This window comes from Micromys minutus (assembly GCF_963924665.1).
Source record: "Micromys minutus genome assembly, chromosome: 1".
Lineage (NCBI taxonomy): Eukaryota > Metazoa > Chordata > Mammalia > Rodentia > Muridae > Micromys > Micromys minutus.
In genome coordinates this window covers 72,188,186-72,213,640 of record NC_137969.1, presented here as the reverse complement: position 1 = coordinate 72,213,640, position 25,455 = coordinate 72,188,186, and the positions used below count along the sequence as shown (strand labels likewise).

The 25,455-nt window shown below is 40.0% G+C and overlaps 1 protein-coding gene across 1 annotated transcript; it reads right to left on the bottom strand.

Annotated features, from left to right (window-relative positions):
* Window positions 1-238: 238 nt before the first annotated feature.
* On the bottom strand, window positions 239-25,099 carry NUF2 (NUF2 component of NDC80 kinetochore complex; the record flags this gene model as incomplete). Its single annotated transcript, XM_080929262.1, has 14 exons — window positions 25,091-25,099; window positions 21,729-21,866; window positions 20,424-20,498; window positions 19,373-19,449; window positions 18,917-18,978; window positions 16,449-16,546; window positions 14,963-15,036; window positions 13,583-13,679; window positions 12,474-12,536; window positions 10,695-10,832; window positions 7,872-8,012; window positions 6,976-7,151; window positions 5,508-5,643; window positions 239-373 (listed from the first exon to the last, which is right to left on the bottom strand). The coding sequence occupies exons 2-14, from the start codon at window positions 21,849-21,851 to the stop codon at window positions 239-241; spliced, it is 1,395 nt and encodes a 464-aa protein (XP_080785388.1). The 5' UTR covers window positions 21,852-21,866; window positions 25,091-25,099.
* Window positions 25,100-25,455: the final 356 nt, after the last annotated feature.

Here is a 25,455-nt window from a genome sequence, read left to right as displayed (position 1 = left end):
ATGTTAGAGCCTGGGAAAGCAAGTCAGTGTAGCCTGCAAGGCCCTGAGTTGTATCCCCATCGCCAATAAAAAAAAAAAAAAGCAAAAAAACACAGAAAGCACAGTGTCATATAAAAGGACACCAAAGACAAACAGGTGCCATTGGTACCCAGGTTAGTTACTGATACTGCTGAGCTTCAATATAACAAGAGCAAACAGAAACTGAATGGCAGCAGGCCGTCTGCAGGAGGGCTGCTGATCAGGGCGGCATTCTGAACATCCTCTTCTTCAGCTCGGCGGTCTTTTCTTCTATTTTAGCGCAGCACTCCTCCGTTGCTTTCTCTATGCCCTCATGGTACTTCTCCAGAGCACTTTTCAAGTTTACAAAGATTTCCTAAGGACAAATGATGAAGAGTCACTCTATGTGACAGCTAGGCCAACCCTGAGTTGAAAATACTCCAATGGCAAGTCATATTAGTTCTAATGCAAGGCTGAAAGAGTTTAGATCCTTTCTGTGCAGGACCAAAGACTACAGCTGGGATAAACTATGAAACACCGAGAAAACAAGTTTCTGAAAGCTTTGTTTCTTCAACCTTGTGAGAAGAATTCGTGCATCAGCAATTGGCTTGTGTGAATGTGACATTAAGCAATCAACACAGTCAAAGGCTATAGATCAATTTAAGCTCCCAGTTCTACTAGGTTATGTGATTATTCCCAGAAACAGGAGAGCTGAATAAGTCAGGCAGAAAGAGATCACTTTCGAGAAACATAAGAACCAAGTGCGGCTAAGAAAGGAAATACAATCTGCAAATATACACCAAGCATTTCAGTACACCAAAAGCAACGTGTTTCTCCTGAGAATAAACACACTTTCAAGGAGGAACTAGTCACATGGCAGAGGCACAATAGATAAAATAGGAAACCCAAATCTAGCAGCTCACCACCAGAAGCAAACCTGTGGCTGTCGCCCTGAGCACACTCTTGGGTGTTAAAAGAGATGGGATATAGCCTTCACAATACTATATATTTTAGAATATCCAAATAAGTATCTGCACACAAGTGGACGTTTATAATAGTTCATGACAGCTGGCACATAAAAAGTCTTACTGGGAAGTCATATACTTCTAAAGTCAAAGCAGAGGGCTGGAGCGGAAAGAAAGCCCAAGCCTAGCCCAGTGTGTTCAAAATAGAAGTACTAGCCATGTGGCACTATTTTAAAGTACCAGAACTTAGATTATAATCTTAATGCCATTAGCCCCTCTGGTGCACTAGACATGTCAAGGGCTCAGGACATGGTGCCTGCCTAGCCAGCAGCTTCAGAACGGAAAGGCATAACACAGGATTCCAGAAATGTTTCCTGTGAGTGTTGGTCTGATGATCTCATTTTTGAAATTTGAGAAATTTAAAATTTTACAATATCTATGGACTTTTATATTCAACATCATCCATTGATTCCAGAAGTATTTTAATCCATGGATCAAAAATACATTGTTGGAAACCAGCCATGGTGGCATACACTTTTACCCCAGCTCTCGGGAGGCAGAGGCAACTGGATCTCTGAGAGTTGGAGGCCAGCCTGGTCTAAAGAGTGAGTTCCAGGACAGCCAGAGCTACCCTAGAGAAACCCTGTCTGGAATACACTGTTGGTATTTCCCCTTCCATTCAGGTATCATTTATGTTCTATTACCCTCCCAGCTCTCCCTTTAAAGCTTCTTCTTTCCGTCTCACGGACTGTTCTAGTCTGTGCTTTTGACACACCCACTCTACATAACTATACACATTTAACACTAAGAACATGGTTTTTGTCTTTCTGGGTCTGGGTCACCTTATTCAATACAGTATTTTCCACTAACATCTATTCTTACAAGTTTCATTTTATTTATGTACAAATAACAAGGCACTGTGTACACGCACCACAGTTTTCCTATCCATTACTTTGTAGGTGGACATCTAGGATGATTCTTGGTGACTTCAACAGAGCAATCATGAGCATGAATAAGCAAGTATCAACCACAGTAACAGCCTGCTTTACATATGAGCAAGAGTATACAGCTGGGTCAGACAGAAGTTCTATTTTAGCCAAAGCAGCCCACGCTGGTTTCATAGTGGTTTACAGCCCCCTGAACAGTGAACGGGGGTCCTTCAGACCAGTACCATAGCAACATACCGCTGTGTAAGCCTGGCGACCTGAGTAGCGTGATCTCCAGAACACACACAATAAAAAAGTGCGCCAATTCCACAAAGCTGTCCTCTGGTCTCTAAGCATCAGCAAGGGATGTGCTCACACATATAGTAAGTAAGTAAATAAATAAATTCTTAGAGGCTTTCTTCCATTCACACTCTTGCCAATCTTTTATATCAACTATTTTCTTAAAGATAGTCATTCTGGGTGGGGTAAGATGGATTATAGTTTTAATTTCCATTTCCCTGATGGTTAAGGATGTTGAACACTTTTAAAAACATTTATTGGCAATTCATTTTTTTCTTTTGAGAGCTCTGTTGCTCTGTTCAGTTTCTTGGCCTATAGATGTTTTTTTTGTCCAGTATTAGGAATTTCTCCTGTGTTCTAGGTACCATTCTACCAGCACAGTTGACAGGTTTCTTCCCTGTGAGCTGTGTTTGTTTGGTGGACAGTTCCACCTGCTCTGTGGAAGGTTTCTGATTTCACAAGGTGCTATCTGTGGACAGTCAGTCTTATTCCTAAGGAAGCAGAATACTATGCTAAAAAGGCCTTACCTATATGTGTATCTTGAAGTATTTTCTCTAGTTTTTTCTCTAGCAGTTTCAGAACTTCATGTCTCAGGCTATATATAGTCTTTGGAGTTGATTTTTGGTGCCAGATGAGAGGGAAGGGTCTTATTTACGCAGTTTGCCATGCACCTTTGTTAATGTGGCTGATGTTTCTTTATTATTTGTGGCATCTTTGAAAAAAAATAAAATAAAACAGTGGGCTCTAGCTTTGAGCTCTACTGATCTATGTGATTGTAACAGTGCCACAGTGGTTTTGTTTCTGATCCTGTAGTGTAACATGAAGTCAGGTATACTTTCTATTAGACCTGAAATGATGAAAATGATCTGCTCACATTAGAAGTCTTAGAGGCAGGAACAACATCCTTCTCTTCAACGTGACTCCTGAGCCCACAGAGGGACCCGGATACCCAGGGATGCACATATTATGTTAAAATACTGACTACAAATTTCAGGTAATTCGTTCATTATAAACAACTCTAAACCTGCAAGAAAATAGGGAGGCCCTGACTTAAACAAAAAAATAAATTGTGAAAGCATTACTTCAGGGATGACACAGGCCCTGCTGAGTACTCAACATGGGGAACTTCAAACAGCAAAAGTGGAGGCAAGGAAGAAAGTTAGCACTTTGCTGCCATTCACAGGACTTACAAAACGATGTTATGAATGTGTGCGTAAAATGGGTTGGATATGAATAGTATCACCAAGGACAAAAAAATCATAAAATTAACTTTGTACGTCTGATGCCAGGGTTATCTCCAGCAAGTCTAAAATGTCAATTCCTTGTGACATAAAATGATGATGAGAAATATTAAAAATTATGTCATCTTAGAAATATATCAAATAGTCTAAAAGAAATTTATGAAGACACTGAATGGAGGAAATTAAATGGGAAGAGGGTGAAGAAGAGGAAAGACAGGAAAGATTTGGAACCTTATGTAACTTCTGTTGTTACAGGTTAGAACAGGAAACAGATCTTTAATGCTATCCAAAGAGAAGAGGAGCCTGAGGTTAGATGCAGGATCTACATGAGCAAAAATGTAAAGCAAGGCAGTGGTGCTCTGGGTGAAGAGCACTCTGACAATCCGCACCTTGCACCTTTGTGGAGGGCGGCGGCTATGACAAGAAGGAAAGGCATCAAGTTCACTTTCGCAAGCACAGCCATTCTTGGGCCCCGAGGGCTAATGGACATGGAAGGACACAGCAGGCCATACTACTGGCCTAAGCTCTGACAACACACTGCATGCCCTGGAGGAGTGCTACAGTGCAGCCAGGGTCCACGAACACCACACATGAGAAATAATTAGTGTGGATGAGATTTAAACAGATCTTGGCACTTTGAGAACCTCCTGCAAGGTATCATACAAAGGTCTTGAGAGCAATCATTTCATCACAGTGTGGGACGGTGAAAAGACAACTTGGCAGGAGACATAGTCTTTAACTGATCACAATGTGAACAAGAACAGAAGGCAAGACACTACTGCTGACAACTTAACCTCTGAAACAGGACTCTGGGAACAGTATGTTCTTCTGGGGCCACAACAGTATTTGCGAAGACTGCGGTTAGTACTACATTCTACAAAGTAAATAATGAAGGTAAGAAGTAGTAATGATAAACAGGATAACAATAAATCTGAAAATAAGGCATGTAAGCAGTGACTGGACATCCGGGCTATTAAACCAAATGGGAGACAAGTGAAGGACACAGGTCATTCCACAGAACAGGATATAGATTACTCCAGACGGAAGATCTGAGCCCACCAGAGTACTGACATTGACTATGAGCTCCATCCACAGAAAACAATTACAATTACACAGAGCCCATGAGTGGCTCTCAAATGCCATCCTATTCTAGAGATAAACAGACAACTCAATTAAGCGGTGGGACCTATTGTTCCGGATCTAATTCAATGTATTTGGGAGGGGCCTGCTTATTTCAAAATTCCTCACTGAACTGTAACATACAGCTAGTTTTAAGACACAGTGCTCAATGCCCTTTCAACCTTATAAATATTTATGGAAAGTAGACTATACCCAAAGCCATTCTAGGAATAATTTCACTTGCCATGCTGAGTTTTAAAGCACGGCTGGTATTACCAGGAAAGGTCTAATACTATTGGTGAGACACATGTGCACAGAGCTAACAGAAATATAAGGTAGCTTTGGAATCTTTTATGACTAACAAAAATAGCTCAAATTCAAGCTAGTTATTAGTTTGAATCTGCTAATAAATAGCTCAACAACTACACCCAGAACAAATGACAACACAGTCTGATTTATTTAAGAAAGCAGGGTGGAGTGTCGTTTGTCTTAGGTCTTCACACTGTGTAGACAGTGAGAGACAGTGGCAGCAAGAGTGCAGTCATCACACGTCAGGCAATTTCAGAAACAAGATGGAAAGGAGTGAGAAGAAGAGGCCTAAGAATTCTAGACAAAGAGTGTGCCTATTTTTAGTAGCTTCTGGTATAATGTTTTTAGAAATATTACTTAAACATCATGAGTAAAGCCCACCTACCTAATGACTTCAGAACCTTTATCAAACAACTACTTTTACTCCCAAAGAACAATATTCTGTGATGTGCTAAGAGACAAGTAAGGAGAAAGGCACAGAAGGTGCATATCCACCGATAATTAAAGGGCATCCTGACTGACGCTACACACGGAAATAAGGTAAAAGGCCTGTGAGGTCAAGTTCTTCTCCAGAGAACTCTACACCCTGTCACAGGTAACACCTAGCATCTACGCTCTAACCTCACAGACTCTCTCCGAGGAGCACCCACCTGAGACTTCAGTTTCTCCCTTTTTGCAGCATCTCTTAGTTGCTGAATCCCAGATTTAATCTTGTGAATGTCTTGATTAATAGTGGTTACTTGCTCACAGACAGCATCTCTTTTTTCTTGAACTTTGTTGCAGTCTCTAAAAGGGAACAGAGACACCTGACATAACCCTCTCTTAAGCATTTTAAAACTAGAAAGACTGATCATGAACCCAGAGCCATCACGTGTCAATAAGCTCAGAACCCTTCTGGACATAAAAGCAAGCAGACAAACCCACGAAACCCCACACCCCACACGCTGTGGTTACATCATGGCAATGGAGAACTACCTCATTCAGAGTGATTCCTTGTTTCCTTGTTTTGCAGAGCTGAAGAGCAAAGCCAGAGCCTGGCACATGTAAGGCAAATGCTCAACCACTAAGTTACACTCCAGCCCTCAAAACCTACTGTTAGAATGAAGACGTGGCTTCAGCACCTCAGTGTGCACACCTCCACACTGTTAGTGGAATGTGCATTAGTACGACATTTCAGCACATTTCACAAGAGACAGATAGTCCCCAGCTTCCGTCTTTCCTTTCAAATGCATGGAAACACTCGACAGTCCCAATGCCACACTTCAGGACTAAAGACTGACATCTGAGATGTCTGTGGCACTTGTCTAAAGGCACATTCCAAGGGCTGACAAGGAGACTACTGGTGAAATGCCTTACATACTTCAGAAGAACTTAGCAATGCCTTTATTTTTACCTGAATAACAGGAAGACTTTTTTTTTTTTTTATCTAATGCACTTTTTCCCTTAGGTTACTGTCTCACATGCACCAAAATAAACACTAGTGCCCCAACACCTTTAAAGATTAACACGAAGGAACTGGAACTGTCCGTCTCAAAAGGCAGCAAACAAGCAGAAACTCCAATCATTCCATCAATCAATAAATAGATAAATGAAAAAAAACCTCTGCTCCTATTTTCACATATAGACAGAATTATATGTATTTCAGTCACTAAAGGCAGAATTCTCTTTTGAAACCAAAGAAAATTGGGGGAAAAAAATCCCAAAAAATAGTAATTTTAAGTTGGACAGAATTATTCCTCTTCCATGCTGGCTTAAGTTTGAGACTGTCAAACAAACATTAAGCTCATGTTTCCTAAAGAAATAAATGTAGCCATGCTCCTAGACCAGAACTTAGCTTGACAGTGCAGAGTCATTTTTGTGACAATTGTGGAAAGCAATAAAAATGACCATTGGAAATTATAGCAATAAAAACAACTATTTACAAAAAAATAAACAGATAAATTTAGATAGATAGATGAATAGATAGATAGATAGATAGATAGATAGATAGATAGATAGATAGATAGATAGATAGACAGATAGAAGACAGACAGACAGATAGAGAAAAACACACTCGTTTTAAAGCCTGTGAGCTCTTCCTGATGGCACCCTCTGCCCCCTCACTGAAACTGCTCATACTCAATCATGGTGCGCTTGTACTGTTTCACGTCCTCCTGCTTCTTGTTTATTTTGAACCGTGCGGTGGCAAGCTTTTCCTTTTTTATAGTCATCAGTCTTATGAGTGAATTTTCTTCAGTCTTCAGTTTCTTTAGTTCTGATGAATCACTTTCAATCTGGTCCTCCAAGTTCAGGCTCTGTGGTTTATGAAGAATATTTAAAGTCAACACAACCAAGCAGGATTTATTATTTAAAAGAGAAAAAAAAGGGTCTCTAGGGTGAGCTAGATTTAAATACAACTGTGAAATGGAGTTAAGTATTCCGGCTCTAAAAGTTCAGTAGAGAAGTACAGCTGTGCCAGGGGAAAGAGCCCGGCCAGCATAGAGGAGCCTCCCCTGCTGGTCTACCATGACAGACAAATGACAGGAACACTTCTGTCCCCAACAATAAACTTTTACTGTAATGTTAGTGATCCTCAGAGTGGCCTGAATTAAGATCTGAAAATGATTGCAAGCATCCAAGACACCAAAATGACAGTGCGGCCTCTCATACCCAGAGGAGACTCTGCTCTAAGTTTGACATCTCTACTAACCCTAGGTGCAATGTTGGGAACAAAGCTGGGACTTTATACCACTGATGATAAGTGACCACATCCGTCAAAATGTGCTAAAATACTCAGCAGTGAATTCCAAAAAACATATACCACCATGTGTTATGCTAATCTATTATTCATTTCCAATAAAGGTTACGGTATGTCTTGACATCCCGATGCTTAGGGGGAGATACCCAACTCCTGAGAACACACTACTATAGAACAACTTTAATTTTTCTTTAGGAAGATAGTAAACAAGATGAAAGTGAATCCAATGCACTGTAACAGCCCATCACAAATGACAGAAATAATACCCAATACAAACCTCCTTTAAGATACCGCTTAGTTTCTCCCTATTATCTGCAAGGTCCTGTGATTTCTTTTGATATAACTGCACCTCCAGCTGACAGGAAGGCAAGCAGTCCACAGAATCTCTATAGATATCATACTTCTCCATCACTTCTTCCTTTGGGAGAAAAAACAAGAGCAGGTTAATGCTCTCTTTTATGAAACCACAAGGTCAATTCATTTTTTCTTCAATAATTTTTGCATTTGCTACTGAAAGCGCAAGGACCCACAACAATGAAGTCCCTAGGTCAGTAGCAAAGCGCCACTACAGACACATGTCAAACATGATGAAACATTTACTTATTTATCTATTTTATGTGCATAGGTGCCTTGTTTGCATGTATATCTACACATCATGTGCATACCTGATGCAGGAGACTAGACAAGGGCATTAGATCCTCCAGACTGGAGTTCCAGGCAGCTGTGAGCCAGAACAGAACCCATCTCTTCCTGAAGGGCAGCTAGTGCTCTTAACTATTGAGCCATCTCTCAATTATGCTTTGTAAATTCAAAAAGTCCTTAACCAAGAAAACTGCCACCAGCTGACAAGTCACTGCTAATTTTTCAGATTCTTCATGTGGAGGGAAAGGGCTCACTGTGGCTGGGTAGAGCTTAGATTGCAAACGCTCTTCTACTGCCTGCAACCTCCTATGGTTTCAGTCTCAGCATCACCAAAACATCCCAAAGGTTTGTTCTGTTAATTCTCAAACTATTTCTGAATACTACAGAGAAGTCATACTTTCTGTTTAAATAATCACTATTACTGACATCTGTTGCTTTAAAAAGATAAACTCCTCTTTTAAATTATAGAAGAAATATATATTCACTACAACCACATACCAATGCAGAAATTTTTCTTCTTCAAATAGGCTACTGCCTGCCTTATCTTACTAAACAGTTAAATTTCTCCTCATCGAAGACCTAATCATATTGCTTAATTTCCATTTTTCTTTTTTTAAGTGAATTTATAAACACCCTTTGCACATAATGGATCAAATCCCTTTGTCTTCAGGTCTTCATTTGCTTCCTGTTGTGATGAAGACTATGACCAAAACCCAATCTAGATTGTCTGGAGAGATGTCTCAGTGGTTAAAAACACCAGCTCTTCTAGGACCTGGGCAGTTCTTAGTACCCACATGGTGATTCACAGCTGCCAGTAACTTTAATCCCAGGGGACCTTATATCCTCTTTTGGCTTCCAAAGGTACAGACATACATACAGGCAAAACATCCACACACATAAAATAACAATAGATTACATTAAAAGCAACTTAGGAAAGAAAAGGTTTATTTTTAGCTTACATTGTGCAACCCATCATGAAGGGAAGTCAGGGCAGAAACTCAAGTCAGGAATCTGGAGGCAGGAACTGAAGCACAGGCCATGGGACACTGCTTACTGGGTTACTTAAACTGCTTCCTTACAAAACCCAGGACCCACTTGTCCAGGGAGGCACAGCATACAGTGAGTTGGGCCCTCCCATATCCAGTATTAGTCAAGAAATGTCCCATAAACTTGCCTACAGGCCAATCGGATGGAGGCCAAGACTTCAGTTGAGATTCTCTCTTCCCAGATACATCTAGGTTAATGGCAAGTTGCCACAAACTAACCAGAATACTTCATAGGCACAGAAAATGTATGTTAGCAGATCTTTTCTCTCTAAGCTTTGGGCTTTCATGTTAATGTAAAGACTTTTTTCCTGTAATCTAAACACTCGGGAAGCTGAGACAGGAGAATCAGGAGTTCCAAGTTAGTCTAGGCTAAAAAGTCAGACTGTGGGGGTGGGGTATGTTTCCATTTGGTCAAAGATTATATAAATGTTCTAAATCTGTGAAGATTTCATGTGTCTAATTCACATAAGAATTTTTTTTTTTTTAAGAAACAGTCCAGCTCTTTTCTCCTAGAGGAACAGCTTACTAAACAGAATCCTTCTTAACAGAGGGTAGGCTCAGACCAGGGCCTCCTCATTCGGAACAAGCATGCTACTGCTTAGCTAAATACCCAGATCCACCAGAACTGCTTTTAAATGAGCCAGCCATTCCCCATAAATTCTCAAGTCCCTTTGTGCACTCCCATTTTGGTTCTCCTAATTTTTTTCTCTATTACTAGTGGCAATTTTTATTATCAGGAATTATCTGGATAACACGAATAGAATTTCTTTTTATTGATAGGTTTGTAACCTTGTTTGAAAAGAGAAGCCAACCTACCTGCCCACCTCAACTAATTTTGTCCTACCCCATCTCAGTCCACCTCTCTAAGCAGCCCCTGGCCTGGAACACATCTCTTCTGCCTTGAATGATTGGATACTAAGACAAATGTCCACTGCCCTCTCCTATGTGATTCCTCCAAATATAAACTGAATTCTCTCATTTTGTTATTCTAAAGCATCCTATATTTTTTGAATGCTTATTTTTAAAACTGATTTAACTTCTCTATAACAGTTTTAGATTTGAAACAAAACCCATCAGGAGAGAAAAAGGTTTCTGATATGTGCCCTGTGCTCACCGACACACTTTATGAATTCATATCTCATGTTGTATTTTTACTTATTCTTTGTAAAATTGTGTATTATGTGTAACCCTTTCTCCTATAAAACTTGTAGGATGGATCCCCAAACACAGCATTTCCACTAGATCCACTGCAGGCCAAAGCCTCAGAGCCACAGTGGGAGTCCACAGCAGTCCTGCACTTGCATTCTTCCCGTCTCCTCCACACACATCAGAGAGGAGCATAGAAACGCAAGAGAAACATCTGTAGTGACACTAAATAATTCAGAAAGTACCACACGGCAAAGGCAACTGACCCTGGCATTCCGGAGCTTCTGGACAGTGTCTTTCATCTTCTCTTTATAGTTCTTTAGCTTCTCAGGAGAGTCCACAATTTTGCTTTTCAAATTGTCTTGAACTTCTTTCAAAGAAACTACTGACAACTTTAGTTCATTCTGTTAAGAAATGTTTTCACCAATCAGGTAAGACAACAAAATTACCATTTCAATAGTAGAACTTAGACTCATGACTGTTGTAGCAGGGTAAACTGACTTCTGCCTACCCTAGCCTGCTTCATTCCTCAGAGTGGCACGTACTGCTCTCAGTGGCATTTCTGAGATCAGCATCCCATTCCTAAAGACATCACGGACCCTTTAAAACTCTCCTCCCATTTCCTCCACATCCCTTCGTAAGCAACACAAATACACATGACACTAAAATGATGTATTTGTTGTGTTTTGCATTAACCATGTGACCTGGCTGGAGTTCTAAAAAGTTACTTTTGTTCCCCTAATAGCACCTAAGGTGTGTGTGTAACACAAGAGAACACAAGGAAGGTAAGATCCAGCAATGTGAGCTGAGAAAAGGAAGCCTTTCTCCTCATTTGAAATCTCTCTGTATGTGTTTTTTAGTATTTTATGACAAAATATATTATTATATTTAAGGCTTGTATAATTCTTCTAAAATTTTTAACTTAAAAAATGTTCCTGGGCTGTAAAATAACCCAGTAGGTAAGGTTGCTTGCTGCTAAGTCTGGTGATTTACCTACATGGTGGAGGGAGAAAACTCAAGTTCTCTCTGACACGACCTCTTCTCTGCCTCCCTGAACTAACAGCACACCTAACACCCAAAAGAACAGTAACATTAAAATTATGACTAAACAATTTAAAAATTTAAAAATATACATATAAAAGCAGTAAGCCTACAAACAGCTTAATTTATAAAAGAATTGCAAAGATGGTCAAAAAAATCACTACATTAAAAGAAGTCAAATTAAAAGGCAATTTTCCCCATAGAATAGTGAGAAGTTAAAAAATGTAAAAACTGAAAATATTTATTTTTACCAAGAGTGTAGAAAAATAGACATACTTGTATTCTGTTGCTAAAAATAGAAACTAGAATCCTTCTAAATGTGAGTTTGGCAATAGGAGCCAACATTAAATGTGCATTTTCTCTAACCTCATATCCTGAGTTAGTATTTTAGTATAGGCTGATGAAGAAAGTACATATTTACAGCATACACATAGCTACAAACGTTAGAAGTAATACAGAAAAACAGAGGGAAAGATGTGTAATATAAATCACACATATACATCCAACTCTATTGTGCAGCCATGGGTAAGATGCAGCTGTTCCGGAGCTCCTGATAACTCTCTATGCTACAGTATTAGGATATGTGAGCTTGAGACTCGGGAAGATAATATTTGTGTAAAAATACACAGATCTGTGTATAGTAGAAAAACAATCCACTATATGTATACGTTATTTATCTACTTATATCTACATATCTAGATATAGATAGATGGGTGTGTGTGTGTGTGTGTGTGTGTGTGTGTGTGTGTGTATGTGTAGATAGGTATGTATTCGATCGTATGTTTAACTTTGGGTCCTTTCTGTTTTCTTCATATATTTCTGAATGTCAATCTTGTTTTCTTTCATAATAGTTTCTGTATTTAAGTTGAAAAAAAAAAAGATAAAACATGGTTTCCTTCTTGAGGAAAGAAGCTGACAGAGAACTACAGACGACTGTCTGCACACAGCTAAAACACCACAGTTCACTCAGACGTTAAATGCAAGGGAACAGAGAAGATACTTACAAAATGCTTGGTTTTCTCTGAAATGTCTGATTTCATTTTGGCATATCCCTCCTGCAGCACTGTCTAAGAGAAAATAAACAACTGTGTTATAATGATTCAAAACATTAGAATCAAACCACTAGCTACTTCTTCAAATGATAGAAAGAAGAGAAATTTATTTTCTCACTAAAAGTCTACGAGTCCCTTTCCTCATCCTCATTAAGTGTAAATGGATTAAGAAACACCTTGGTTGGTGTTGCCTGTCAGTGTACCTGTGAGGGGCAGTCTGTAGACAACTAGCTCACCAGGGACTCTGACCTAAGGGAAGACAGTCCAATCCACAAACGGACCAAATCTCAACACGTTTGTAGGAGGCAGCAGTGCTTCCTGCCTGAGGAAGCAGGGCCCCGGGAGGAGATGCACACCTTGCACTTTGGGAGCGCTCCTTCCAGTTTCCTGTCTCCTCTATATAAACTGCTCTATGATGCTTCCGCTTCATGGTGGACTGAACCCTTTGCAACTGTGAGCCAAAATCAGCCTTCCCTGGTTTATGTCAATACTTTAGTAATGATAATGAAAAAGCAAAACATAATACAAAAAACCACCCCTGAGCAATCTGTCCTAATACCACTGTAGCATTAATGTGAAAATTGAAAGAAAAAGTTTCTTCTTAAATAACAATCATTAACCTAGTAGGTGTATATGTGGCATCTACTGAACAGCACAGAAATTCAAACATCTTGGAGTCAGTTGAGACCTGAAAATTATCATTTCCTTATACTGATATGCACTTTTTTTATATAACAAATTCTCACACTCCAGCTTCACAGGAAGCAAGAGTTAACACTGAAGCTGGGAACTAAGTATCCTAAGTAGTGCAGATTAATGCTGCACACTACCGTACTTCCTGTCAATATGTACACTGACCCCAAGCCCCTGGAGGCTTTGCTACAGTGCCGAAGCTACCACTGCCCCACAGCAGAACCAAAATCAGAAACTCTATGCATCCAGAATGCACACAGCACTGGCCACATGAACAGGCACAGCAACATATTGTTTTTTCAGCAACTGAAAGCCGTTTTCCCCAGCTGGTGCACCAACACAGCTCATGTCAGAAGTCCCATGGATACCGTTTTCTGTCTAAAATCTTGATTCAGCAAGTGCTGCAGCTCCTGAATGTCATCCATAAGCTGTTTGAACTCTTCTTGCTCTTCAACCGGAACTGAACTAAAGACAATACAAGTCAAAAGGGTTTGTGAATTCCTAATTTTGAAAGGTACACATAAAACCTGTCTCTGAACACTAAGTGAAGGGTCTGACCCTTGTTTTTGAATTACATACTTTCCAGACAACCATTTTGATGACCCCTGGCTTCTACTGAACGAAAACTAATCAGATAAAAGTGGTCAATTTTCTACCATCTAATGAGGCCCATGCACACACCTCACCGTCACTCCTAGAATGACCATGGCTTTCTTCTCTGGTCCAAGGCTAACCTCCCTAACTTGGTCCCGGCTCTCACACCTTCCAGTCCGGTCAGCTATTCCCCACTACCACCCTTCCCATCAACACCTACACAGCCAGGTCTCCCTCACAGGAAGGCTCAAGTTTTGCTATAGACTATCTAAGATATATGCAGTTTGGATTCTGCCTTTGTCTGTGATTCTGTAAGGTTAACTTTTCTCCTCTATCTGTAGGAATCCTTCACATGCTAGGAGCCCCACATAAGTTCCGTCACCAGCTCCACAATGCTTTGTATCACACACTTCAGATGTTCACTCCCAACTGTCATTTTCCTGTGATTTAGTTTGTGATTGTTTTCTATCAAGCTAAATTACAGTATGTCTCTTGCTATGAGTCTCTTTGCTTACTGTTGCCTACAGAGGCAGTTTTATCAAAAACCTTAAACAGACAACCTCAAAGACATCAACAGAGTAGAATCAGACAAATAAAATCTGACTGCTCAAAATCAGTGCAGACAGCCCTCAATCTATGATGGCTCCACAGAGCAATTTAATTACTACAGCACAAAACAGTACCCACACAGTAGAAAGTGTACTGCAAATTTTGATACTTCTAAAAAAGCGAGTGATGGGGGTAAATGCTGGGGCCCACACTGTAGCTCCTAATGGGAGAGTGACTAATCCTTCCCCACAGGACAAAGCTTTGTTGTGTTAGCATATTTATTGGGGCACTAACAAGAAAGTACCCCTAAGAACCAATGCAGGAATAGGGAGGGAAACCCTAGTTTTGTCTTTAGAAACAGGGACTGAAATACCCTGCCATTTCTCCAGGAAGATGGTGAGACTTGGTGAGGACAGTGGCACTGTCATCTACGACTTACCACTTGGTTTGCCCCTTGCCCTTGGTTTGTACATGGCCCTTGGTTTGCCCCTGACCTTTGGTTTGCCCTTTGCCCTTGGTTTGCCCATAGCCTTTGGTTTGCCCCTGGCCCTTGGTTCGCCCCTGGCCCTTGCTGTGTTCATCTAATCTGGAAAGCTCCCACTTACTTGAGTTTTTCCAGTTTCATCAATGCTTCCTGGTGTGCATTGCTTAACTGCTGCATTTTGTCCATAGAGGATTTCTATAAAAACAATTTAATCTCACATTAACATGTTTTAACAGATAATACATTAAAAAAGCTATAAACAGACTGCAAAATATTTACTTATAGCAAGTTTAGGGCCAGGCCCAACTTTGGTCTGCAACCGTAAGAGCTTGAGCTTGAATTCCTAGCACCCACATAAAAAGCTGGGTATGACACAGATACCTATAATCCCAACACGATTAAACATATACAACCGCACACGGTTGAGCTTATACAACCCCAACACTGTTGAGCATACACAAATGTATCCAGAGAGCCTTCTGTTCAGCCAGAGTAGTCAATATAGCAAGCTTTGGTCCCAAAGAGAGACCTTGTCTCAAAGCAACAAGGTGAACCAGATAGCAGTAGGAAAGAGAAAGCCATCTGCTGTCCTTCCTCTGCCCACACAAGATGCACCCATACGGGCACACACCCACATGCTTAAGTGCACATACCACACACATACAATACCTACCCAACACACAAAATAACAACAGTAAGTGTAAGTAGTTGGGCAGTAATGACAACTAAGTTGAGGCAGCTTTTCTTCGTTTTAAAATGCTGGAGAGTAAACTCAGTCTTGTGTATGTTAGGTACAACTTCTGAGCACTATTCCCAAGAACTTTTTTACCTGACACAAATGTTGAGTCCTAGAATGACTAGACACTGTGTTAGGTGCTGACAAGTCCCAAGAAGAGAGTCTTTGGTCCTGAACATCCATAGTTCTCTCTCGGAGCTATCAGTTATGAATGAATAGCTGTGAAACAGCTTACTAAGCACTGAGTGTAACGGGCACAGAGACTGTAATGCCTGCCCACACCAACACACAGTGGCAGGAAGGACAGTCACTCAGGCTTCTCAGAAATGAAACGTCTGGGTTATGTCTTTTAAAAATGAAAGTAAGTAGACAAATAAAAGTGAGTGTGCATACACATGTGTGAGTGTGTGCATGCATGCATGTGTAAGCTTTGGAGAGTGTCAGGTTCAGAAGTGTAAGCTTAGCCTATTTGAACTAAGAAGTCGTTACCGTGTGGCTGCATCTTTGGTCAGACTGATGTTACCCTGGTACTTTCTAAGAGTGCAGCACATGAACAATAAAGGCAATGAGGATGAAATCCCTAATGATAGCTCCTAATCTTCACAAAATCTATAAAAACAGGTCTACTAGCATGACAGTGTTGAACTGTATCTTCTACTGTGAAGCAAGGAAGGATAGCAGTCCAACTTTGCCTTGCTTAAAAAGCAACAAATTTCAAACATCTCAGTTATTTAAAGAACACTATGCATCTTGCAACTACCTGGAAAAACAATCATGTAACAACTGGATCGGAAGCAAAATTTCAAAACAAATAATTCATACATCAGATTGTTGGTCTGAGGTGTTTCTAACAAATAAACTTAAATCTTACGTTTTGCAGAAGAAATTCCTCATACCTCTCCAGGCACGTTTCTCTGAAGTGAATAAAGTTGATAATGCCACTTAAAAAACGACTTGTCCTGTTTGCTTCTAAAATACAAAATTATAAACCATTGAAACAACAGAATATAAAACTATCATTTCTTCCTCCATGACTGCTTAAAGCATATCAGACTGTATGCTTTACTGAAGTGCAGAATGTCTGTGTAACTTCGACTAGAATTACCTTTGTAATTAGGAGGGGGAAGAGGAGGGAGGGAAAGAGAGGGGTCAGGGGAAGCAAACTAATTTTGGTTATACAGAAGTGCAGAGACCACAACCCTCTAAAATCAACACAGAAAAAAAAACAAATATAAATAAAGCAAAACTCTGGACAGCAGAGGACATGCAATGTCTAACAGAAACCTCCTTCAGAGCGGAAGAAAGGAGCCCTGTGAAAGCACTTGCCCAAACCAGAGAATAGCAACAGAATTCCTGGGTCTTACAGGTCAAGATGAGATTTTAAAGTTGGAGAGGCTAGAGCAACTAGAACTGGTGAACCTGAAAACTTCCAGGGTACAGACTGTGAAAAGTTAAATAGTTTTGGAGGTCTCGAAGAAACTGGTTCTAATCGGTGTGTTGACATAAAGAAAGTACTAAGGCTAAGACAATAACTGGAAATATTTGCAATCTAAGAGAAGTAATAAGTAGAACAAAGTGATCTATAAAAAGAAAACAATATCACACAGCCACTTTGGAAAGGAGTTTGATAACTTCTTAAAAAGCTAGGCATGCATTTATCACACAAACTAGAATTTCTATTCCTCAGTATTTATACAGAGAATTGAAATTCCATCCACACAGACTTACAAATATGAATATTCACAGCTGCTTTGCCTATAATGGTTAAACAGTAGAAAACATTCAAATGCCTATGATGAATAAATTGTGCCATACACTCACATGAGAATACCGCAAAAAACAAAAACAAACAAAAAAACAAAAGGAAACATGGGACTAATAAATTTAGTTAATAAGACTAAATTTTTAAACAAGCCAGACAGAAAAGATTACACTATATGACTTTTTTATGCTAAATCTGATGAGAAGCCAAAGTGATAGAAGATACATCAGTGTTGTCAGAGAGTGGTGGCCACAGGGGACTGACTGCCAAGGGACATGGGAAACTTCTGAGACTCGTGGAAATGTTATGTACAATGACAGCAGTGTAATTATCAGTGATTCAAAGTAAACTCTTCATGGTAAAGAGTAACTGCTAACCTGATAACTTTGGCCAGATTCACTCATTATTCAACATCACACCTGCACATCACTTGTAACTGGACTCCCAGTTTTTAAATGAGGCCTTGTGACTGTATTGTCTTAATAACAGGCTTAGAGGTGGGCCCCTTTGCCCCTTGTATTCTTATGTCTCCTCACATCTTTTAGTAGCTAGCACTCTCTTAGACCTGCACCTGGGCACAGCGCACTCAAGCCTCAGCTCAACCTTCTCTGTAGTCTTAGCCTTCTGTGGAAAATAGCTCAGTCTGCCCACTGTAAGCACTCCGCTTCTCATCAGAACTCCACTTTCCCCAGGCAGACAGGAAATAGCTGTCCTCCTTATACTGGGTCCCTTAATGGGGCTGGTGATTGCCACATTTCTTAGACAAAGTCCATCAAGTCTTAAGAGCATCCATCACATCTGATAGAGCAATATCAACACTGATAGGAAGCAATTTTCCAAAGCTTTAGGAGTATTTAAAACATATGAAGCTTTAAGAAAAATTAGCTCTAAAAAACAGCTTTCTATAGATCTGTAATGTGCCAAGGACCTTCCCCTAATGAATAAAGATTTCAGGGGACCAATCACTGGGTGAGGAGTAGGCGGGTCTTCCAGGTTAGAGTGGGGAAGAGGGGAGGAAAAAAAGAGACATATGGACTTTGGGACAGGGAGAGAACTATGGTTCAAGATGTAAGGAATGAGAGATCCCGGGTTAGATAGTCATCTCCAGGCGAAGGAAGGAAGATGGAGGAAGAGAAGGATGACCCAGATCTGTGTGACTTTAAGTAGCCACAGGTAGCTATGGATATCCACAAGGAATAGATTATTACAGGACAGTATGTCTTATCTAGGTGAGCAGTCTATATCATCAATTGTCTCTGAGTTTATTGTGTTGACATTTTGTGGGATGAGGATTTACTAATATAAATATGATTGATAAATTACAAGCCTTGATTTTACTGAGTTGCTAGACACTTTACTGAACAAAGTCCACAGCAAGAAAGCCAAGAGACAGGAGGTCACTGTATGGGACTAGCCATAAAGACAGCGAGATCACTGGGGCCAGAGATAATGTGGCATGGTGCCATTACAATAAAGTACAAGAAGCTGACCTTCTGAAAGATTTGTAATAGCATTTTCTTTTATATTTATTGGCAGAAATGGAAAATGGCAAATTAAAGGATTTGAAATGTACTTACTTGGATAAAGGATATCAGCAATCTCAAAGTCATTCACCCGGCAAATGGGCATAAACGAGTCCCTTAGGATGCAGAACAGAGGACAGCAGGGACATCAGATACTAAAGCCCATAAATTCAAACATCTTATTTTCAAACATATTTTTGAAGACATTTCTCAGTGTCCTAGGGCCAAGTGAGGTCAAAGCCTATGACAGTGCACAGTCCTGCAGCTGACGTCTGCCTCTACAGTGCATTAGCATCCATGCAACACCTACTTCTTCCTGCATGGTACGCCAATATTCATGCAGTATCACGGCAGTCCCAGACCTGACCCAGCAGTGCATATTCTAGGGGATACTACGATGCTTCAAGAACACAAAGCTAACAATTCCAGATTCAGGGCATCTTAGAGCGACATGCCAGAGCACTCTGAGAAGTGTCAGTACGGAAAATGAAAAAAGTCACCGTTACTCACAGGTGAAAGAACAAATTGCTGACTGGTAAGAAGCCCTCCATTATGTGTGGATACGAGACTTCTATGTTCACCGGCATCTGAATGAAAGAAATCATGAAATCTAAGTCACAAGTCAGTCAGACAAAATGAGCACCTTGAGCTATAAGAAGACTTAATCATAGGATATGATCAAATGATAGTAATTCATTACCATGAAATCTAGAAACATGACTCAGAGTGCACAGCTAGTCAGCAGTAAGATATGATGTTTGGTTCCCAATGAGGACTTAACGAATGAAGACTTTTAAATGGATGGAAATAACATCAGGCCTAATGCTGCACTTTGTCGTTCTCTTTTAACCCTTGCGACTCTGCTCCAGAGGGACACCCCATTTTGTAAAGGAACTAAACCCTTGCAAAGTTCCACGGTAAACAGAGGGCAAACTCTTTGTTCTTTAAGAACATCTAATCACAAGCCAAGAGTGGCAGCAAGTACCTATAATAATCCACAGGAAGATCATGAGTTCAAGAACAGCCTGGGCTAACAAAACAGTAAAAGAAATAAAAGAATCCCAATGATATCCTACAGACATTACATCTTCATGGATCCCTGGATAATTTTATCAATAATATAATCAATCAAGAAAAATAGTATTTCTAACTAGAACTATCTGGTTTCCTTCATTTCAATAAATTTACTCTTACTACCTATCCTCCATTTTAATCTTAGAGACTGTCCTGCCAAAACAAAACAAAACAAAAAAAAACAAAAAACAAAAAAAAAACCATTTTTTTTTCTGAAAATCTTGGCAGGTTTATATTAAAGTCTCTGAAGTGGAACGACATATGTGCAAGCACAATGTACAGAACCAGTAATTCCCAGGCGTTGTTTGGTCTTTCATTATAGTGTACTAAAGATTCTCATGTATGATACTCTGCCTAAAAGTGCTTTGTTAGTGAGATCAATTTTAGATTTGTTGGAAATAAAGTCAAGCAGCTCTCAACCTTTTGGGCAGCATTGTGAGAGGAAGTGCATAACATCAAAAGCAAACACTGTGACCTCCAAACTCACCATGTAGAAGTGCTCCATTCGGACTCCATACACCAGCTGTAAGGCTCTCATGTAAATCATGTACAAGACTTCAGGCTACAACAGAAGAACAGCTGTAAGGCCTTATGCAGAGAGCTGTTGCTACCCACATCGTCACCCAATGCTACAGTCAATGGGTGCAATCAAAAGAACATGAGAGAAACCACTTGGTTTCCCTCAAGATGCTTTCTTTGTTCACATGTAGTGAATAAGCAAGGCACTGGTTACTTCTGAATAAGAGTTAGTTTAGCCAGACCAAGGCAATCAATCTGACCACCCCAGGCAGGGAGGCAGGTGAGTCTCCCAGGACTCTGTCAGGAATATGGAAATGCTGGAAAACTCGGAATTTATCCCTATTTTTAAAGAAAGATCACTGGGACTATCCTGATGTGGCAACAGATGGAAGATCACCTCGGATTTCAGATTAGTTGCAATACCTGGAATACTGACTATAAAATTAATGGAGAAATAACTTGATTTAAAAATCTTATCATATAAGTCAGTAGATCCCAAATGCTGGCCTGAGAAGTTGTCTAATCTGAACTCAAGATTATTGCCTGAACAGAAAGGCCTGAGATACACGGAAAATGTGGTAATGTACCCTAGCGCTGTATGATTCACCTTACAGGTCTAACAATTACTGAGGCCATTCCTTCCACTTTAAAGGACTGAGGTGCTCTGAGATAAATAGGCTTGCAGTCTGTATTATAAAAGAAGCCTTCCTATTTGATAACTTCAAGGCCAACATAGGAAACTGAAGAGAGACTTTGGGATTTTGCTATGACACATAAATAGCTCATTTTTGCATTTAATAACCAAACATATAAAGAATAACACCTGTCAAAATAAGTCAATTCCCACCTGGGGCATAATGTAAAAAAATTAATCTGCACGCTTCCAAAGAAGACTGTAAGCATGCATATGCGAGAAACCATTTGGAATAAATCCTGTCAAGCTACGCAATAAATGATGCCTCATACACCACTCCAGAAATAATAAAAAATTTAATATACTTTAATATATTTATGGTTTAACACCTTTCTTTTTTCTTTAAAGAAAACAACCATATTAAAGGACTGAAATCCCAATGGGAATGTAGAAGGAGCCCCACATATAAACTTAATGTTATTTTAAAATTATACCAGGTGAGAGATTTTTTTCCCTAGATTAAAAATGACTGGCCTACAACAAGTCTGAGGACACAAGCCTCTCTTCCCACACTGCAAATGTAGTAGCTTACTTTGTTCTTCAATATCAGTAACTACACACAGAGAAGAGCACATTTACCTTCGGATTTGGAAGAAAATCGCTCTTAGAGAGGTTTTTGCCATCTGCTCCTGTTAATAATTTATTGCGAATATGAACTACAATCTCAGCGACATTGTATCTGGGGAATGACAAAGTTTCCATTCTGGGAGTCTCCTCCTAGTAAAAGAAGAAAAACATAAAGATAAGGAACATACACCGTCAATAGTTCTTATTATCTGGAAACTCATACTTAAGAGAAAAGATGAACAAGCTCTGGCTACACTGACCATCGTAGTGCTATCATTAAATATCTGAGCACGGGAGAGAGTTGAAGCTAGGCGCGGAAACGCACACCAGTGATCCAACACTAAGGTGTGGAAGTAGGAGGATCAGAAATTCAAGGTGATAATTATATGTAAGATTCTGGGCCAGCTTGGGCTATATGAAATTGTCCTGTCTCCAAACCAAACAAATACACAATAAAATAAAGACGGTGTCTTATCGTCAAGTAACTTTTATAGCACAGTAACAGTCATTTTCTGTTCATTTCCCACGTTTTCTTCCATGAAGCATAGAGGCTTTGAGTTGACACACATTAGGAAAATTATGTTGTTCTCTTTGTACACGAGAGCCAGGACATCTGACATTCTTAGCTAAGAACCATTTCTCAAAGGTCAAGAAGGCAGTATCAGCAGCAGAAGCTAGATACAAGCAATACTAACACATGACAGAAAATAAAATTGAAATTTAGTTGATTGCACTGTTATCCTCAATACACACTATTCGTATTAGATGACTGATATGCACATCAAATGAGATGACTAATACAACTTAACGTGCAAGCTGGAGAGCTGGAGGAAAAGGGGGAGGAAGAGGTACGGAAGAGGGGAGAGGACAACCTTAGTTTAAAGCAGCAATCCCTTTCAGCAGAGCAAACACTTAAAACAGCAAAAGCCCATTTGTCCTCATGTGTGCAGATTCTTCCTACCAGTGTCCTCTTAAAATAATACCTGTCATAACTCTATCTCCCTTATGTGTCCCAGGGCACAACTACCAAGGTTTGGAGATATTTTTAGTTGTCAGGTCAAATATCCAATGGCTAGAGGCCAGGCATTCTGCCAAATTCCCTAGAATGTCCAGTGGTCTCTCACTGCAGTCCTGTGTGTCGGAAGGTGATTATTCCCAATGTGAGCAGAGGCCCAGCAGGAACATACTCAACTCTACAGGCAAACTGAAATGGCTTATGGTTTACACGTTTTCAAGTCTTCTTTAGGTTCTCACTGTTTCTTAGAACAAGTATGCCTAAAAAGAAACTCCAGCAGAGCTTCTGCCTATCCTCCCAATGGAAAGATAACATCCTGATTCTGCTTGAACCCTTCGAAACACCACAGATCCAGGGAGCCCTAAAGGCCATGTCTTTAGTGTGGCTCTAGTACTCAGACTTCCCTACACCACTGAGAAACGCTGCTGCGTCCACATTACTGAACCGGATTTTTGTCCCACCAACTGCACTGCTTTCTTTTCCTTTTTTTTTTTTTTTTTTTTTTTTTTAAATAATTCTGGTTTTTTCCCCCTAAGATTTATTTTTATTCTATGTATGGGAATATACTGTCACTGTTTTCAGACATACCAGAAGAGAGTATCAGATCCCTTGACAGACGGTTGTGAGCCAACATGTGGTTGCTGGGAATTGAACTCAGGACCTCTGGAAGAACAGCCAGTGCTCTTAACCACTGAGCCATCTTGCCAGTCCAGGGCACTGATTTCAAAAGCAATGTGAAGAAAGCAGTGACTTCCCTTCTAAGCCTCTCTACTACAAGATGAAATAATTCCATACATGGGACCATTCCCTTTTGACACTAGTTTCGGAAACCTTATCATTTGTGAAAAGATAAATATACCTTCTCCAACTCATACCAACCAAATTCAGTATAGTTTGTGCCTAAAATGGGAATGGCTTCTGGCAAGTATCAAGCAGGCAAGAATTATGTAGTAGACACCACTAGGTGTCCTAGCATTAAGTGTAACACTACCTGTAGGTCAATTAATGTCAGCACCCACAGGCTGAGGCTTTAATGCCCATCCTGCTCCCCGTGAATGCCATGCTCACAGGTTGTTTTACTTGTGCTTTTGACAGCCTACCCACCACACTCTACTGTTCCTACCACGCCCTCCTTAGATTTGCTTCATCTGCTCAAGCATAAGGAACTACCTACTAGTTTACTACAGAAAATATTATGAGGGATGAAAACCAGATGAAGAGACAACCAAGACCAAGTATGAAGGAGGGACTTGTAACCTATAGAAACCACAAGGCGTCTAGCTATCCCAGAGTTCCTCAAATCAGGTTTTCAGGGGTTTTGTTGTTTTTACAGGTTTTATCATGTAGGTAAGGTTGATTTAATCAGTGCCCAAAGCTTCCAGGATCAAGAAACAGGGACCAAATGGCCAAGCACACAGGACTGCCTTTGTCTTCTAGTAAAATAACCAGAAGGTGCCAAGCAACAGCTAACCACAAACATACAAAAGTTCACTTATCACTGTGAGGAGTCCAGGGATTTCTGGATCTGCATGCCAAAAAGAACTGGACAATGACAAAAATGTATATTTTACAATATCAAACTGTCCTACTTACATTATTACTCCTGAAATATTATTTTGTCGATATCTTTCTTTGTATTAGTCTCTCTCTCTCTCTCTCTCTCTCTGTGTGTGTGTGTGTGTGTGTGTGTGTGTGTGTGTGTGTGCAGTTCCACAGGGAGCCTCAGGTACCACCCATCCATCTTCCTTTCTTCCTTTCTTTCTGGTATCTCTTTAATTATTCATATCATTTACTTCTTTGTTTGTTTAGAGATATGGTCTCATAGGTAGATTTATTTATTTAGATATAGCATCTATTTACTTATTTATTTAATCATAATCATTTAGAAGTCATCAAGTAGGCTAGGTTGCCTGACCACCAGGGTCTGCCTGTCTCCATCTCCACAATGCTGAGATTATAAGTAAATACCATCATGTTTAGAACTTAAAAAAAAAGAAATTTGGGTTGTAAGGACTGACACAGATCTGCCTTTCCAAACCGAGCTATTTCCCCAGCCAGTCAATGTCCATCTAGGGCAGGGTATTAATACAGGAAGGATCTGCCTCTACTGATGTGGGCCACTGGAGCACTCATAGGGAAATATAGTTATGATCTGGCGAAAGAAAACTCCAAGAGCTTCCCATGGCCCATGGGCCTAGATTTTCCCTCACACTCTTCTTACACAATTTCAACTTTAAACTATGGTTTTTACTTTTTATTGCTGAATTTCATAACTGTAAACTTTTATTTCAGAACCAGGATCACTCAAACATTAGCCATCTATGTCAGTGTAAATGTATGAGAAAGGAAAATATCCTACCCTGAGTATAGTTGTTTCTTGGGTTCCAAGAAACTACAGATCTCTGCAGACCCAGGAGAGGCTCAGCAAGTTCCTCCTGTCAAAAGAAATGTAGAGATACTTACATTAGAAAAGAAAGCAAGCAATCAGAGGTTTCTCTGTGAAATAGGTTCCTCTCTGCATAGGAAAGATTTCAGCACCAAAAAAAAAAAAAAAAAAGACAGTTTCTGATTCCTGCCCAGGTACAGGTCACTATAGGTGACAAAGACATGAGAGACTTCATCAGTATAACAAGACAGCCTCCATTTGCTGTGTATCCCCTCTAGCCACAAATGTAAATCTCCAGTCACCTCCTGTTCCCACAGAAGTCAAAGCGCCTCTACCCT